This window comes from Aptenodytes forsteri, unplaced genomic scaffold, assembly GCF_000699145.1.
Source record: "Aptenodytes forsteri isolate BGI_AS27 unplaced genomic scaffold, ASM69914v1 Scaffold179, whole genome shotgun sequence".
Classification (NCBI taxonomy): Eukaryota; Metazoa; Chordata; class Aves; order Sphenisciformes; family Spheniscidae; genus Aptenodytes; species Aptenodytes forsteri.
This window is the reverse complement of record NW_008795378.1, coordinates 902122-920934: the sequence shown is the minus strand read 5'-3', so window position 1 is coordinate 920934 and position 18813 is coordinate 902122. Positions and strand designations below refer to the sequence as shown.

The window sequence follows — 18813 nt, the reverse complement described above, 5'->3', positions numbered from 1 at the left end:
TCTTTTAAACAGAATCCCTGTATAACTTAAGGGAGGAGAACAGACAGTTGAGAAAAGCTCACCAAGACATTCACACCCAGCTACAAGATGTCAAGGTAGGCTTTGCTTTGGGGAGAACTTTCAAGACCATTAGGAAAAAGAAAAATTTTCCCAAGCTTTAACAAACCGGAAATAGGCTATGCTGAAACTCGTAGTTTCTGTTACGTGGCAAAAAGGAGAGGAATATGGCTGAACTAGATTTCTTGTCTTTTGCCACCTACACTTTAGGTACATGCTCATTTGGAAAAAATAAAATAATTGGAAGAGAAGTATTTAGTATAGAAATTGGAATTGGAAATTTGACTTTGCAAGTTAAGAATTGTGTTTTGGCAAACTAAGTTTGCTGAAATGAATGTTTTCCAGCTCTATTTTTTTTAAACATGCATCAACATCTACTCCAACTTTTAACTTTATTTTAGTTACACAAATTCTGGCCTCCAAAATTTTTTTTCCTGGCATGCTCGCTTTCTCTGTGTGTTTAATATGCATTCCGTGTTAAATAAATAAATGCTGTCATTCCAACTCAGGATTTTCTTTTTGAAATAAATTGAATTATCTTCCTAGTTCAAAATCCCCCAGGGTACCTAATTTACCTTTAGAATGAACTTTATGTGAAACATGTAATGTTCTTCTTTTTGTGTAGCAACAGCATAAGAACTTACTCTCCCAACACAACCAGCTTGTAGTGACATTGGAAGACCACAAGAGTGCACTAGCTGCTGCACAGGTCAGAAAGGAAAGCAGCTTCTGCTAGCTCTAACCTTCCTAAAACTTGTTTCTCTTAGTTCAGCTGACTGTAATGTTATGCATGTAGCCTTTCGCATGGGGAATTTGCAGTTAGTACCATGCTGCACACTGCAGGGAAATGCATGAGTTAAAGGGTTGCTCTTAAGAAGAAGCTGCAACAAATCATAGGGCTGTTGGAAAATAAAAAGCTGTATTATAGGCCCAAGAGTGCATGTGTTACTGATAAGAAGTGTATCTCTGCTTCCATGAGAGCTGTCAAATACCTTTCTTTCTCTGTCTTCTCTGATAGAACTTCTATTAGTTTAACATCCCACACTGACATTCACATGTATCATTATAAAGACCTGGATGCTGGTATACTATAAAATCCCTTTTTGTGTATGACTGGAAGGTTTATAAGGCTATATACATCAGTCCAACAGAGGTAGAGGAATGTAAACTCCAGGTGGGACTCACATTAGTTAAATAGAAGCAGCTGCATTACCTTTCTTAAACGTAATTTTCAAGTGAACTATCTGTGAAGCACAAACTTTGCTAGACTATTGGAAATTCAGTCAGCTGTGCCAGTACAAGCTGTGTAGGCCACAGGGAATCTGAAAGTAGGAGTAATGTTGAAGCAGAGGAAGACTATTGATGAAAGATCAGAGGGAAAGGCAATGAGGCAGTGTGAAGTTATTTTTATTCCTTACTAATTTTCTTCATTTAAGTATTTTCACAGTCCATAAAATCATTAGCAGCATTAAAAGCATTGGATCTTTTTTTCCCCAGTTCTGTTTGTTGTGCATGTCAATATGTGTAGATATTCAAAAAATAGGGAAAGACCAGGAAAGTCCTTCGTAGGCTAACTATATGGAGAATCTTAATTTCCAGTACTAAAATATGCCAGCGGCTAATTTTAAGTTCTTCTCCCACTGGCCATGTTAGCTGCTTGGCATGTATTTGCTAACATCTGAAATTCCACAAGGGCAGATGCAGGGTCTGATTTAAGGTTCACCAAGTCCAAAGGGAAGCTCCATATACTTCTCCTGGCTTTGATTCAGTTCTTTAACTAGAAAACCTGTGTCACACAAAGCCTTTCTATCTGCAATCAGAATGTGGCATTTATCATATGGAGAACCTTTCCTTCAACAGAAGGGTCTTGCACATTCTTTCAGAACAGAAGGTATTTAGCACAGTTGCATAGTTTCTCCTGCAAACCAACTACAGAAAGTTCACAAGGGATTATTGCTTAGAAACGCAGCTCGATAAATGACCCCTCTATTTCTAAGTGTATTCTAGACATTAAATATCAGTAGTCAGTACTGCACTAATGAATTTGTGACCTGAATCTTTAAGGCACTGTAATCTTTGTACATTTCCATAGCTCAAACAGCCAGACAGATTCATTATATATTTTTATAAACCCTGTCTTTCTGTCAGTATTAATACCTTTTAGGCTATGGCCTTGAATCACAATGTTCAGCTTAGCGACTTGTGCAGCGGAACAGGGTACTTGAATTCTGATCTGGACGTGTGCTGTTTAAATATCCTAGTGTATAGTCTCTCTGCATGGTCAGTGGGGGGGGGGGGGGGGGGGGGCAGGGGGGGGGGGGGGGGGGGGGAAGAGACCCACATATTAGTCTTAAGTAAATAATATTTTTTCCTCTAAAATTTCTTATTGGACTCTCCAGCAGTTAATCAGGAAGCAGAAGTATCCCTCTGGAATGACAAGAGTAATTACTGTGCCTTCTGCTTTGCTTTTAGGCCCGTCTGTTTTAATGGATGCCATAGTCTTTTGAAGATGCTTCGAGGTGCGTCTAGCTTCGGAGCTGTTATGCATTGCATCATGTCAATCTGTAGCACTGTGGATATTGTTTTATATGAGTATTATGCATTGTACATCAATGCATCATGCCTGTCTGCTGTACTATTGATTGCTATGATACCACATAACACACAAAATGACATACACAGTCACCAAGTGTAAACTGTAGGCAGTTTTTAACCTGAATTTTAAAAAGGATTATGAAATGCACCTCCGACTTCAGAACAGGTAGTAAACACACTCACCACCTCCACTGGAGCAACAGAGAAACCCTATCGTGGGGCACCACCTTTTGTATATGCAGCTGGTCAGCTTTTATAAATCCTGTCCATCTCAAAAAAGATATAGTCTTTTGAGATAGCCTTTCTTATACGTCTGCTGTATAGACAGGGACTGGTGTACCAACCAGTCTGGATTCTCATACTAGACTTCAAAGCTTTTTGAGAGTATCCTGATCTTGTACAAAGTTAAACAGCAAATCAAATTACAACGTTTTACTGTTGCATTCCAGGAAGACTTTAGAAATTTGTATTGCCTCTTTTTTTTCCTCTTTTTTTTTCTTGCTCTTCACCGAAGGTGTACTATGACTTTCTTTGTCTCAGTTCTGTATGTTGGCTGTTGTCTTGTGTAACACCTGTCTAAATGTTGAGGATTTGGCATTTTTGACACATATGACTTTCTTTGTCTCAGTTCTGTATGTTGGCTGTTGTCTTGTGTAACACCTGTCTAAATGTTGAGGATTTGGCATTTTCATGACACACATATATATATATATGTATATACTTTAAAGCTACTGTTTCTGAAAGAACTGCACTTCTTTCTACCAGTAAAGGAGAAGTTGTGGTGCTCTTGATTCCCTTGCTTTAGTCTGCCAAGAAAACTGCATCATCCCCTTTTGACAATTCTCCTGCTTGGCATGAATAAAACAAATCTTCGTCTTTGTCCCACAGAGATTTTTCTTATATACTTTGTATGCATGTGCACTTTGGCTGAAAAGATCGTGATGAATCAATGCTATCTAGTGCGTGGAAACAACCAATTTTAAAAGCTCCCATCCCTTCTCCTCCCTGGTATTTGCTCTGATGTGAATATTGAGTCTTTTTACCATATGTCTTGCCAGCAAGTTCACTCCGAGGTGACTACATTTTATTAAGAAATTGATTTGGACACACTACAATTAATATGTTGACTTTAGTCCCAGGTGGAGGAATACAAACAGTTGAAGGACACACTCAACAAAATGCCAAGTTTCCGACAGCCTGAGAAGTTAGAAAAAACAAATGAGCAACTGGAGGTGCGAGCACCGTCTCCCCACAGTGACCTCCCAATACACCATGAAACTGTGGCTGAAGAGCATAAGGAGGTATAAAGTACTGACTGGCTACAGACGCTATAGGAAATGGTTCTTACTCAGCAAAATACTAGCTATGTGCTTAACTTCTAATAGAAGCGTATGTTTAGTTGTACACATTTGTCAGTTCTTGAGTAAAGTAGTAAGCAACAGTTTAATCTTATTGAGTAGTAGAAAAATGTATTCATGATGACCTTTCTCACATGACTGTAAATGCACTTAAAACTGGTTTATGTAAGCTGTTTTAAGAAGTTGCTAAAAATCTTAACTTTTTGAATAGTAAGTGGTCTCTAAAATTTTAGATATCTTGTGTTACAGAAAAGCTTTAAGAAGTTGTGAAGAAATTGTCTTTTCACATGTTTTATAAAGTTTCAGTGGCACACTTAAACTCAGTATATTTAAAATTGGCACACTATCTGATGTTCAAAAAGAAAAAAAGCAAAGCTGTGGGTAAAGTCTAGAAGTTACAATATCAGTTGTGGTTTTGTTTTACAAGAGTTCTTGGCCAGCAGAACCTACCGGAAATAAAAATACAAAGCTTCCTTTGTAGATACAGAATTGTAATAGTTTTTTGTTCTACTTCAGATAAAACGAGGCTTAACCTACTTCATGATGCAATTGTACACCTTGCGTAGCTGTGCAGAGCCAAGAATCAGGTATTGATACCATTTGGCAGGAGGGTAGCTTTTTCCAAAGCAGGCATTTGGCTCTCCTGACAACAGCTTCACTACTGCAGGTTGGAATAAAGGCATCCATATCTGGTCCTTGGCTCTCTTGAAAATATGAAATCCATAATATCTTGTGCACACATAATCTTGTGTATGTTTTGCAGAATGAGAAGCCAAAAGAGAGAGAAGAAATAAATACCCAGGAAAAAGAAGACAGAGCTGAGCATTTTCATGTGCAAAGAAGGACTAATGAGGGCCAGCATGCCAAAGAACTAAATATTCAGGAGCAACAAGAAGCTGGAGAGGATGATGAGCAACGTGTTGATCAAGTTGAAGAGGAACGCAAAAAAGAACTTGAAGAGGAAGAAATGGAGCAGGCAGGTCAGCCTGAGCACTTAGAGGAGGAACAGGATCAAGTACCAGAAGAGCACGAGTGGAAAAAACAGGAACAGAAAGAAGAAGAAACCAACATGTTGGGCGATCATCTTCATTCAGAGGTACAGAGCTCTCTTCTTTTCTACTAATTGATTAGATTTGCTGTTTAAATGGAGGCATCTCTTGTCATTGCTGGCCCTGTATTGCACTCGCCTATTTCTAGATAAAATCAGTGTCATATTTATAGAAAGCTTGGGATTTGGAGCACTCACTGTTTTTTAGATAAAATTGTCATATTTATAGAAAATTTGGGATTCAAAGCACTTGGATGCATAGGATTCAGGCTCAACTTCAGCACACACATACTGCAGTGCTTGTGAAATGCAGCTTAACGAACATTAATTCTGCTGATAAAAAGCAACAGGTGGAGAAAAAGAGCAGTTAGGTTGAATCTCATCTCCTACTTAAAATTTGAGGCCTGTGGTAGCTGATGGGAAGAAGATAGCTGATGGGAATGAGATTTATCTTCAGCACTTTGATGGAGAGCTGTCCTGCCGTACTAATTTGATGCATCTCAGCAAATTGCAATGTGTTTCCTTGTCAGATATACCTAGTTTCTGTAAACACGTTTCCATCTAAATGTTCGCTGTCGTTTGACAGGAAATTTTAACTGCAAGATGAACATGACTAAAAGAGCCAGGGGAAATCAGTGTGCAGCAATGGCAAGTCTTGCTCTATGCAGCTCTAAATAAAACCAGCAAATCCTGGATTTACATTCTAGATTGGATCTCCGGTGGAAAATATATTTTACTGATCTCACATTAGGCTCTGTAAACACTTACTCTCCTAGCAGATTAATTCTATAGCTTCAGTGTGATGAGAAGCCATTGTTGAAGAGGTACAGTGGATTAAAACAACAGCAATAGGTTAAGCTGTGAAACTGGAGTTAGTTTAAGTTACTGCTGGCTGTAAAAAATGTGCAGCGTCTCATTTAAGGCTCAAAGCAGTCCCTACTGAAATTACCAGTTAAATCAATGGAAGCATATTTACTGCCTTAATTGTCAGCCATCAAAACTTGCTTTTACTGGTAATATGTTGGGGGTTTTTATTATTATTGATGTGTAAGAAAAGCATGGCTTCCCCTGCCCATTATCTTTTCTTCCTTCCCCATGTCCTCCACAGACACTCCAACACTTCCAGTCTGTTTTCAAAAAAATAATTAAACTTTCAGCAGAGACAAGAAAACTTAAAATAGCTTTGCTGTAATTCTGCCTATTGCGTGTAGCATCTGCATAATTTTCCCTCTTGTCACAGGTTTCTGCATGCTTGTTTCTGATCATTGAAGTTATGATTAATCTATGACTAACACATTTCTTTGACAGATAACACCAACAAAAGCTGTAACAAAAAGACATAAGCCAGTTTATGAACAACAACTAGAGCAGCAACATCTTGCAGCCCAAAGAGCAGAGGAAGCCTATCAGCTACGAGAACATCAGGAATCACTACACCAGCAAAGACTGCGAGGACAGCTATTACGGCAGCAACAACTTCAAGAAAAAGAGCTTCAGCTGCAGAAACAGGCAGAACAAGGAGAAAAACTCTATAAAAAGCGGCTAAGGTTAAATTCTTTTACACGAGTTTGTTGTGATCTGTGCTCTGGGTTTTATGGCTTCCACCATACCATCTTTGAAAAGAAGGTGGTTTAATGCTATAAACCTAGACTGCCCAGAAACTAAATTCAGTGAGCCTCATCTCCTTCTTTCCAAGGATAAATCTGATTGCTATTTTAAGAGTGTGTTTTCCTTCTTTTTTTTTTTTTTTTTCCTTTTACTATGGAAGCCTCTGAAGTCTGGAGTAATGAGTGCACGTTGCCATGCACATCCTTGGAGGAGGATAGGGGCTTCTGGCATACAATGCCCCTTGTCTTAAAGCTTGCTTTAAATTAGTAATTATTTTCCGCTAAGCAGCAATTATGATCTTGTAGGACTGAGGAGCTCCAGTATCAGATATGCATTAAGGTACCTAAGCTAAAGTTCCTCTTAAATATGAGATGCTGTTTTTAAGTAATTCCATGAGAACTTTCTGGACAAGAGCGACTAGTATTATTTGCATTGTAGAGACACAAGCATGATTTCGGGAGAAAGCAACACCCTGTTAGTGTCATAAAGTTGTTGTGAATGCAGTTATATTCATGATATTGTAGCTTCTACATGCCTTTCACCCTCCCTGTCATATTTCCTCATGCTTCTACTTAGTTAAAAATTGTTAGTGACAATTTTTTGTCTTTTGGAATCTTAAGCCCATTGAATTTTCTTTGCTGAAACACTGAAATATTAATAATTAACTTGACCCGTGTTCTAAAAGGATTTTGGTATAAGAAAGCCTTTCATAAATTGATAGTCAAAATATTCAGTCCTGCAAGACCTACCACACAAGTAAACCCCTTTCAAGATGAATGCTAAACTGCTTAGTCAACAAAATAACTGATCCATGTAGTCTGTTTTTAAGACCCTTTATCTGAGGGGTTCTTTGCTTCCAGTTCATAGTATTTGTGCTTTGATTATGGAATATACTAGTTTAGGAGTTTTGAAAATAGAAGGTAGATCCCATTGATACATGGAGAAATGCAAGCACAGAAGTTAGTATAGTAGGACAAAAAAGTCTTTGTTCTATAAAGTATATCTTTTTTCAGGAAAGATGATGTGAGAAAATATTAGGTAATAGAAAGCTAAACTGGAACACATTCTGGCAGGAGCTGGGAGAGGCAGAGATGCAGTAGGATGGTTTGTTTATTAAAGCAAAACCACACTTTTCTGAAACCGAAATGATGTATTTGCATTTAATTTTCTCAGCCAACAGGCTCATTATGATAACATGGACCATGATATTGTACAAGGGGAAGAAGAGCAAGGTATTCAGGAAGAGGAAGGAGGTAAGATAAAATTTATGTCCCTAGCATGTTCACAGGTTCCCTGTGTACTGCCTTTCATGCGAGATTTAATATTCATTTCATATCCAGTTTGGATTCAAGTGAAACAAACTCACAATTTAAAACCAGAAGCTCAAATAACACTGGTTGAACTGACTGAATGAAATGCAGGTATTACTAAAGATCATATCAATATTCCTGAAAGGAAAAGTGTCCTTTTGATTGAGCTACTAGGATAGGGCTTTGTGGATCTTGGTTACATTCCTGGCTTTGCCTATGATTTTGTTTGATCTCTTCACATTATATAATCCTTCAGTGTCGGTTTCCTACTAGCAGTAAAACAATTCTGTTAGCGTTATCTGTTTAGGTGAGCTCTTTAGGTAAAGGCTGCCTACTGCTAAAAGCATGTGTGAAAGCTAGTATATATGAGACTCTTTTTCTTAAAAGGGCTAACTAGAAACTGCTGTAATATAATAATAATAATAATAATATCAAAAAAATTGTCAGCTTATGAACGTGACAACCAGCACCAGGATGACGGTGAAGTTGATGATCAAAATAATGCAAATGAACAGCAAGAACCAGAACATCAAGTAGAAAACCAGCAGGCTGATGAATCGGTGAGTATGAATTAAGATGCTATGGATTGCAATCGTTACTGAAGTGAAAACCCAGAATCTCATCTAACATAATTGCGCATTACAGAAATAAGATGAACCAAAGGTCTGCTAGGAAGACAAGTTTGACAGTTTAAATAGATCATAGATGTAGTTTTAAAGTTGTCCTTACTGATTTGGGAAGAAATCAAAAAAAGTTTCCTTGTTGGAAGCAAGCTGCTTTTCTACATTCCTTTGATCTGTGCTTTAGGTGGAAAAAAGGATTTGGACTTAGCTGGGACTTGAACAGGTAAACTTGGATTAAAAAAAAATAACAGGAGTAACTCATTGGTGGTCAGTCAAAGAGTGGTGATGGTATTTTTCATACTATCATTAGTTAAGAGGGTAAGAGTCAACTCAATAGCCACGGAAACCAGCTGGAGTCAGTACAGAAGTGTGAGATCTTGAAAGAGAACATACTTCAGCACTGAACACAGCTGCGATATCAATTGCACAGAGATCTGGATGCAGGAGATTCAGTCCTGTACCTTCCCCCAAGTTCCATCTTAACTTGGTGTTATGGAATGTCAAGCGTATCATCTTTACTCCCCTCCCCCTCAGGAAATTAAATTGTATAGTAAATATCTAAAGGATCTTTAACTTGTCAGCTATAAAGATATCAGTAGTGTTTTTACTGAATGATAAGCAGAAAGAAAATGCTCGTTTTGTGAATGGCAAAGTATGATGAAAAGTGAGTGTTGTTTTGTTTTATTATAAACATAGACAAGGTCAATATTGCAGGACAGGCTGGTACTGAAAGATCACATCAGCTCTTTTGAGCCGTGAGCATTTAAACTCTTACCTTTTTTCACCCGGTCTTACCAGGCATTGTCAGTTGTCAGTCAGTAAACAAAAGGAGTTCAACAGTTTATGTGAAATAAGTCATCAGCTTCAATGTGGCTTTTAGCAGACAGATACTGCAGTTCTGTCTGTGTTCAGTGCTGAAGTACTTTTTCGTCCAGGAACTGACACTTCTGTATTGGCTAGGGCTTGATCTAGTGACCCCTGTTGCCTGTAGAGAGATTCGAGCTGGTTTCAGTGGGTATGGAGTTGGCTCTAACATAGCTCACATTGGGGTATCTTTCAAGTGAAATGGAATTTGACTGTGAGATAAAAAATACGTATTTAACATTCACTTCTAAAAATTACAGAAGGCAGCCATGGAAGATGTGAATCCTGCTGATGACCCCAACAATCAGGGAGAAGATGAATTTGAGGAAGCTGAGCAAGAGAGAGAAGAAAATCTACCAGATGAAAATGAAAAGCGCAAGGAAACAAGTCAGAAACAAGGACATCCGGGAATGGAAGAGCACCTAGTGGTCAGTAAAGGGAAAGGAAGCATCTGTAGGTCCTATTTAAGGACAGTGTAGCACAGCTTGGCAAGGGAATGCTGAACTTGGATTTTTTTTAAAGATCTCTTTTAAGCTGTATATGACATGTGCGGGTAAAAGTGTGGAATTACTCCTGGTGATACACTGGTATGTCTTTCATCACTGGTGCCACTCAGTGAGGTTCTGTAGCCTCATAGTTCAGGGCCCCTGTGTTTACCTTCACATAAGCCCCTGCAAGAACAGTCTTCATGTTCATACAATCTTCATGTCTTTCCACAAATTCCTTCTATGTTGCTTCCATGCCATCAACACTCGATCAACTGTAAGCAGTGGTGTCACTTTTCTTCTATGGCCGTTCCAGTGAATGCTGTGCATTTCAACCGTGTTTAAACTGTACACTCCTCTAGGCAGAGATAATCTGTATTTTTATGGCATTGGTCTTTAATGGTGTGAATATTTCATTGTCTTCCTGCTTAGTATGGCAAGTCTTGCTTTATTCTGTGAAGTGATTTTTATTACAATCATTCTGCTGTCTATTTTTTAATTTAGGGCAGTTCTAAATCATGTAGCTGGGCTATCATTAATGCTAATGAACGCACAGTAACTTCTTATGCTATTATTGTTACTTTAGCTTTACATAAAGTTTTAGTTTCAGAACAAGAAGCTTTAATCTTCAGTCTTCTAAAGTTAATAGGCATGCACATAGAACTGAATTCTTATATGATCTTTCTGCAGATGGCAGGAAATCCTGACCAGCAGGAAGATAATGTGGATGAACAATACCAGGAAGAAGGAGAAGAGGAGGTAAGAAAACAGACGTAAGGCATATGTGGACTCAGGCAGCAAAGCACATCTCCATTAATGTTCAATGTTGGCATCTTTTATAACTGCAAAATGAATCCAAATCACTTTGTCTGACTTTATGAAACCTAGGAAGTCTCTGCCATTACTCTGCTGTCCACTTCTGGACACATTTCATGTTACTCATACTTATATGCTGCAATCCATTAATGTTCCACGCAACACAGTATTAATTGTGCAATAATTGAAAAGATTAAGCCATTCACAATGCAAGGAAAAATTCCTGAAAACCTCAAGCTCTCTGAAGGTCACCGAAAACCTCATTAACTTTGCATCTCTGATCACACACTGCTGTTCTGGGCAAACTGCTTCCTTGGCCTGTTACTTACTCTTTAGCTCTGACTTTGATTTATCTGTGCTCCTCCTAAGCAATCCAAGTTATGTAAGCCCCTACTATTTGTGGAGTCAAATAGTCAGGAAGCTGTTAGCATGTTGCTTTGAAATGGAAGAGAAAAGGAGGGGAAGGGAATTCTTGCTTCGTATGTTGAATGGCATGCTCATTATGCATGCACTAGCATAAGCTGCCCTGCAGTTCTTCAATACATACCTAATCGATTGCTATTTTCTACTTCATACATAATGACTTACAAAAAGCAATAGAAACAGCTACTCATTACTCCCTTATGGGGACCACTTTGTCTAGATTAACTGGTATGCACTTAGAATTCACCAGTTCAAAATACGGTTACTTAAATCAAACCAGGTCATTAGGAACTGGGAATAGCTGGCCTTTGGCAGTTACTCTTTGGCTTACAGGAAGTAATTTAATACGTTTCTTAAAGGACTATGACCAGTGTGCTTACTGGAAGTATTAAAGAGTGAGCGGTGACTGAATGAGCAATCAAGAAAGAGTTAAGATGCTGTAATCGGGAATAGTTTCTTTAGTAGGTTGACTCAAATATTACACATTGCTGTTGTTCACATCTTTCCCATATACCCCTCAAAGTCATCCAGGTTTGATGGCTGCCCTTCTGCTGGCAGCAATACCTAACCCCAAAGAACTTGTTCGCAAGCAGCTTTGCCTCCTGTTGGAAGCAACTGCTAAATACGCTCTCCTGCTACTGATACTGTTGAGCAGGCTGTTGCTGCTGCTGGTCAGGAGAATGTGATAGCAGCTGCTAGAGGGAGGGAGTCCTGTCGAAAGCAGCAGTCTCGTCCTTGCTCTTTATGGCAGGGGTAGGTGGCAGCACTGAGTGGCAAATGCTTCCCAGCGAGGTGATGCAGCTTTTTTCCATGGGGAGAGCCGTGTGGCCTTACAGAAGCATCTTACCTAGCTTGCAGGACACCATTTGGAGCAGATGTGCATAACAACTGAGTGGCAAATGCTTCCCAGCGAGGTGACGCAGCTTTTTTCCATGGGGAGAGCCGTGCGGCCTTACGGAAGCATCTTACCTAGCTTGCAGGACGCCATTTGGAGCAGATGTGCGTAACAGCATTCTCCTAAAGAAAATCAAGCATGCCTCTTTCAAATTTGCACCTAACCATAAAAGGACATGGAAGTGAGGGAAAATGCTGACATAAAAGAAAGAAGTGATAGATCAAGATCTGAACATCTGGAAAACAGATTCAGTGTGGCCTGCTCTCTCTTCAGGGACAGAGTTGGAAAAGATTATTCTTCACTCCCAATCCCCCCTTGCTCTTTTGTGGTTTTCCAGGAGCAGTTGGCAGAAGGATCACTCAACTGCTGTGAAAACGTGGACAAAGTTACCGTTAAATACCTACATTGCATATCGGAACTGCAATAGTTCTAGGAGTCCAGGGTGGGGTGGAAGTGTTGGTAATGACTCTTTGCTGTGTCATGACACTTTCACTACGAAGGACAAGGAGAAAATAATATATATGTAAAGTTGAAAGATAGAATGGAAATCTAAATGTGTTAACTGATGTTGAGAGGGTCTGTGAAAATTGTAGTTAAAAGTTAAATATGCTGTCAGAGGAAGTGAGTTTCCTGATTGTTGGGTGGCGTTTTTTTTTCCTCCTTTAACCTCTCCATGCCCTCTCCTCCCTTTCTTTTGAATCTTCATTCTGTAAAAGCGTAGCTGTGAAAATGCGTACATTTATGCCACAGGCTACTTTTTTAAAGGAAATAAAAATATACAGAACATCTCTGTGCTTTGTAGATCCAGGAAGATTTGACTGAAGAGAAGAAACGAGAACTGGAACGCAATGCTGAAGAGCCATATGGTGAAAATGACGAAAATGTAAGTACTGTGTAAACCCACAAACTCAGTGACATGATTAAACACTTAACATAGCTGTGATCATGTCACAGTGACATTACATAATAATTGTTGTAGCTTGCTTTAGATCATAGATCTTAAAATTTCACGCTGTCCCAACTTCCTTTTACTCATCCTTCCACCCCCACATCCATTCTTGCTGCCTGGAGGTCTTTGGAAATCTTTTCCTGTTTCTGTCCATCAACGCTGACAACTCCAGCTGACAGTCATTTTTCCTTTTCCTTAACTTCATCTCATTGGCCCAAAATAAGATATGAGGAAACTGGCAGTTGCACTGAATCTGTTTTTTCTTTGTTTTGTTTTGTTTCCCCAATCAGGCAGATGAAAAGAATAACGGAGGGGCAGATCAAGAGCAAGAAATGCAAGACGAGAACAACCAGAAAGAAGCTCATGAAGAAAATTATGAGGAGGAAGAGGAGGAGGAGGAGGAGGAAGGCAGAGCTGTTGCAGCAAAAACTCGTAGACGAGGGGAGATGTAGTCGTCTTAATTTTTTGTGCAGCACACAAATTCCTGTTGTGTTTTTTTTTTAAATCAACAACTTTTTTAGGATATTTAATTTCCAAAAAAAGTTTGTGTTTTACACTGCTTACTTTTCTATTAGATGCTCTCATACGTTTATATGAATATGGTATTTTGATACTCTAGATTAGCATTTCTTTTCTATTAAAGCTGTACATAAACAGACATCATATAGGTTTAATTTTTCATAATTCTGGGCATGTTTTATAAAGGCCATTTTGGAATACACTTTCACCTTGTCCAAGTCTGACAGAGGTGTTTGGTCTAATTTCAGATACATTCAACATCTGAGGGAATATATCTAGTGCCTAAACCCAGTCGACATTAGTCGCTCCAACTCTCATTGTCTTCCACGACACAACTTTTATGACTAATGGCTGGCCACGCTACCTGTCCAAGAAATGATCTGCGGTGCTCGTAGAGGCCCACGGGTAGTTTCATGCATTATAATCTCATGAGATTCTTCAAATCCTTGAAGATAAGCACATGCCTAGCTATTTGCAGGACCAGGCCTTTTATAGGTACAGAACAGTTATAAAATATGCAAATTTTACAAGCCTTCAAAATACAGCCAGGTTAACAGCTGTCAATTTTGGCAGCTGTTTATATAGAGTTAAATTATGCATTTATTTTAATGAGCATACCTAGGTACTTCAATTACATGCACTACATAGCAGATAATGCAAATGGTGGTATGCTGAGATGAGATGTGAGCTAGAAACCAATTTAGACTTGAAGATCCATTATGCCAAATCAAAACACTACAGCTGTCACACGAATGGAGATTTACAGAAGGAACAATTTTGTTGTCCTAGCTAATATATAAAATATTTGACCGGAGAAGTATAATTACATTGCTTTCTGGAGACTGTGGAGAGGGTTAAGGCATGTTAACTGAGTTGACGTGATTGGAGCAAGATGTTGAACTAAGGCCTTTACCTTCTTTTACTTATTTATTTTTAAGTCTATGCTGGAGGGATTTCTGTGTCCCCTAGTGTGAAAACCAGACTAGAGACAAATCCCACAGAAGTTGGTTTTGTTTTGGTTTTTTTTTGAACAGTAAACATCTCTAGCACTGCATGCCAAAATGTAAAGGGGGGGTGGGAAACGACACAAAAAACTGTGCCTTGGAAGGGTACTATGAACATAATCACAGTGCATGAATATATACAATATTTGTATTGGTACAGACCCTACTTATTTAATATATGTTAAAAGGAGAATGGGAATCTGGATTTCCTAGGCTATGCCCCATTGCTGGAAATGAGGCGCACAGTAGCTCCCCGTGAAAGTGTGTGTTAATATATAAAAGGAGAGGGTTTGGGATTTTTCCCTTTTTTTAATAATGATGCATAGCAATGTTTTTAGTTTAACTTTTTATATGAATGTAATTTAACTCATTTTTCTACTAACTCAATTATATTTTGTTTTATAGTTGGCTTCCATTCTTTGCAATTTTCCTAAATGTCCCAGACACAGTGCTTATGTTTCATAGGAATATTTTTGTCAGCAAGTATTTTGGGTTTTCTAGTTACCATAAATCAGATTTACCTTATGTATAAAAAAAGTTTACATGATACTGTAAAATGTATGATATGTACATAATCTTCAGAATACAATTATTTTGGTAAATTGGCCTGTATTTTTAATGTCACGGTTGCAGTATTTAATTATTTGAGGCATAATAAAACTTGACTGCAGTCAATAAACTAGAATATAGTTATTGATCTTTCACAAGTGTGATGATTTGTTTTAGTTTTCCTAATGAGGCATTCATACTCTGTTTTAATAGAGCACAGTAGAGACTGGCAGAGGAAAGGAGGGAGCTAGGAGCCACGACGGCATTTTCAGTGAAGGGGGGCAGGGTTAGGACCAACATTAGCAATACTGGCAGTTTTAGCACTCTACATCATCATTGCAACTGAGGTCCTTTTCCAGCTGGAGCAATAAAACGTCTTAGCCTTCTGTATCAAACATGGGTCTGTGAAAGAGGAGGAGGGAGGGAGAACCCAAGCCCTTTTCCACACAAGCTTCTCCCATGAGCAGGACCAGTTGTCCTCTCTTCTGCCCACCCCATGGTGCAGGAAGCCATCCGTGCTGCCTACGTTGGGCCCACTCGAGCTAGGAGGAGAGCCCTTCCTCCCTGGCAGCGGGAGAAGGCTAACTCTGAAGGTACAGGTGCATATCAGAATACAAAGGGCTCTGTCTTTTCACAGTCTCTCTCGCACTTATAACGAGCTATACACTTCAAGCATTTATATTAATGACTACAGCATTGCCTGTGGAGAACACAGACTGTCTTCTGCCACACTTACAGTGTGGAAAAAGCCACTTCCAAAGTCATCTGCAGGTACAAACTATCTACCAGCAGAGCATCTTTGCATGAAAATAAGCTGCTGCTTTCTTCTCTCCAATTGCTTAAGCAATTTGCTGGCTATAGATGAAATTAAGCAGGTGCTCGCATGTTCTGCTGGCTTGTGGACCCTGCCGTTCCCAATGCCCCTGGGCATAGAGCATGTTTATTAAGCAGCTTTGACGACATCTTTTTGTTTACTGTCAGGCTGGGGGGGCTTCACTTGGATAACTTGTGGCTACAGCAAGAGTCCAGAGAGACAACAAAACTGCCTAGAATGAGAAGCTGCAGAATAAGGGCTCCTATTGTGCGTTGTACGAGCCAGTATTCACAGCAGATGCAATATTTACTTCAGCAAGCATAACAAGTTCACATCTAATGTGAATAGGCCAAGAAAGTCTTAATGAAAGCCTGTTCTGTCCTTAATCAAGGGCCTATTCACTTCAGAGAAGAGTTCTTTGACTGAAGATCAACTTTCCGAGTCAGACTTCAGGCTTGGCTGACAATAGCAGTGTGTAATCTCCATAACATGCCCCAGCCACCACTCTAGCAACAACTGATGGTGCTTTCCCACGACTCCCTGTCCAGCGTTGCTCCCTGCCAGCATCTCAGAGCTCAGGTTGGCATGACTCAAAACGCAATTCCTCTGGTCTTCCAATATTTTTTGCAAAGGCTAAGGGCAGACCATGCGAGACCTTGCACAACTGCCTGATCTGTAGCCGCTCGCCCTAAAATGATTCTGACCTCTTTGCCTGACACATGTCATTTAGTGCCAGACCCTGTGGTCCCATTTGTTAGATGAGCTGGTGGTGGGAAGGGGGACCCACGTGGCTGGTCCTCATTGCCATAGGATGTCTTCTGGGATACAGGGAATGCTGAATGCTTTGCTAAATCAAGAAATTAATGTGTTTATGTGACCTAAAAATAAACTGGAGATGGCCCACAGCTCCGGCCTTGTGGGCGTACAGAACGAACGGCAGAAGGAAATGCTCTCAGTTTTACTGCTCACAGAGCGTGATTCCCAGCATGACACTATGGCAAAGAGGACTAATGAGAGTCACATCAACAGAGTGAAAATACGAATTCAAAGGGAAAAGTTACATCACTTCTGGATTTGGCAGCAGCAAGACAGCTATTGGTGTACTGTGACCAGGTCTAGCATCCACTCACCAAAATATTGGAGACTATTCAGGGAACAGGGTGAGAGTGATGGGAAAACTCAGCTTACAGAAAGAAAGTTCATGCCACAATCAGCTCAGGAAAGAAATGTTGGGATGACTTCATTGTGAGCTAGGAGGACCTACAGAGGCAGCCAACTGGTGAGACAGGAGTCCTCAGCCTCCCAGTGAAAAACAAAAGAAAATCCCACAATAAAATTCAGGCCAGAAATACAGTGTAAATGTTTAGTAATGAAGTTAATTAGTCATTGCAGCAATTATTTTAAAGGCTGTGATGAATTCTTGATCACTAGACATCTTTTAAAAGTCTTTCTAGTTCAGGCCCAGCTTGGGCAACACGAGAGAAGTCCTACTGCCAACAATAAATTGAAAGGTCAGTCAAGAGGATCATAATAGCATGCTTTAGCCATAAAATACATGAACCAATAACACTCAATGCAAAAAATAAAACCCAGTGGAATTCATTCTGTAGGTCAGAAAATCCTCCAACAGATCAGATACAATATTATGGCTCCACAACTCACCTCAGTAAAATGACTGCTCCTTGCCACATTGCCTTTAACAGCTCCATTTACATCAGGGAGTTTGAAACCACCTGGAGGCTGAAAGCCACCACGCGCCATCAGGGAGCTTCTCAGCACCAGCATGCAGGCAGCACACTTTATATCCAGGTTTTGTCCAAATCTATTAAATACCAGCATGCTAACTTAAGGCTTGATCTAACCCAAGCTGAAAAGTGAGTTAGATAGCTCTACTTTAAAGCAACCATTAGAAAAATCTTTGTGATTAGGAACGAAACACACAGATACACTTATTGAAGTACAAACTAGTTTCTGACAAGTTTTATCCACTTTTGCCGCAGGTTTTCATGATAAAGGAGCTGCAGAGCAGTCATTGCTAAAAACAACCTTCACTCAGCTTTTCAAGTCTGAGCACGTAAAATCTGTTTACTGTGTGCACAGAACTTCTTACTCTGCTACATGCAGGAAATAAATTTATATTGTTACAGCCAAAATATTTGCAGGGTGAAGGGAATGAGAAACCCAAAGCTGCATATCCAGAGCAAGATAAAAAGTTGCCTTCAGTACACCTGACACATCATCAGCCTTCAAATATTCCCTTCCACAGTTCTTGCTTTAATAGTTCTTGCTGGTTCAAATGCAAAATTATTCATTATTTTCTCATCATCATCACTTCTAAAGGGAATAATAACCCAGCTAACTTTGCCATATCTACTAAGAAAGTATTTTTAAATTTTTATTAGAAGTTCAGCATATTAAAGGTATTTATCAGCTCTGTTATAGTTAGGGATTCAGCTGACAAGATTAGCAATGTCTCTATTTGTTCCTACAGGCTGAAATGCACAATAGAAAATTCACAGGCATGTTGTTATCATTAATCTATGATTCCTTGAAACATAATCATTGCACTGTAATAAATATTTTGTTCTCAAAGCTTCTTCTATCTGCAGATCTCAAACCATTTTAAAAAAGCGCTAAACCCTTTCTTAGAGCTCTCGCTCTAAGCTTGCTCACAGAGGCAAGGCAGTGCAAGTGATTTGGAAAAGGTTTTTGAGAGGAAACTTGAGAACAGAGACCAGATTGGGGCTGAGTTTAGTCCCAGAGTCCTGCTATACCTTCTGATCACGATCAGCAATATTAAACTGTATCTTCCGCATGTTTTCAACCACACAGCAAAATGGTTCTATCAGTTCAAAAAACATTTTGCAACAGACTTTTGACCTGGGGCTGATCTCTC

At 39.4% G+C, this 18813-nt stretch overlaps 1 protein-coding gene across 1 annotated transcript in view; it reads left to right on the top strand.

Moving 5' to 3' along the window:
- The window catches only part of GOLIM4 (golgi integral membrane protein 4), a 34699-nt gene extending 19449 nt beyond the window's left edge, over positions 1-15250 (top strand). Inside the window, exons 6-16 of the mRNA XM_009280540.2 lie at positions 13-95; positions 683-766; positions 3786-3953; positions 4774-5106; positions 6367-6605; positions 7840-7919; positions 8424-8536; positions 9724-9891; positions 10639-10707; positions 12885-12965; positions 13322-15250. Of these exons, the coding sequence (XP_009278815.1) occupies positions 13-95; positions 683-766; positions 3786-3953; positions 4774-5106; positions 6367-6605; positions 7840-7919; positions 8424-8536; positions 9724-9891; positions 10639-10707; positions 12885-12965; positions 13322-13483 (1580 nt within the window). The 3' untranslated portion in view covers positions 13484-15250. The remainder of the gene's footprint in view (positions 1-12; positions 96-682; positions 767-3785; positions 3954-4773; positions 5107-6366; positions 6606-7839; positions 7920-8423; positions 8537-9723; positions 9892-10638; positions 10708-12884; positions 12966-13321) is intronic.
- The last annotated feature ends 3563 nt before the right edge of the window (positions 15251-18813 follow it).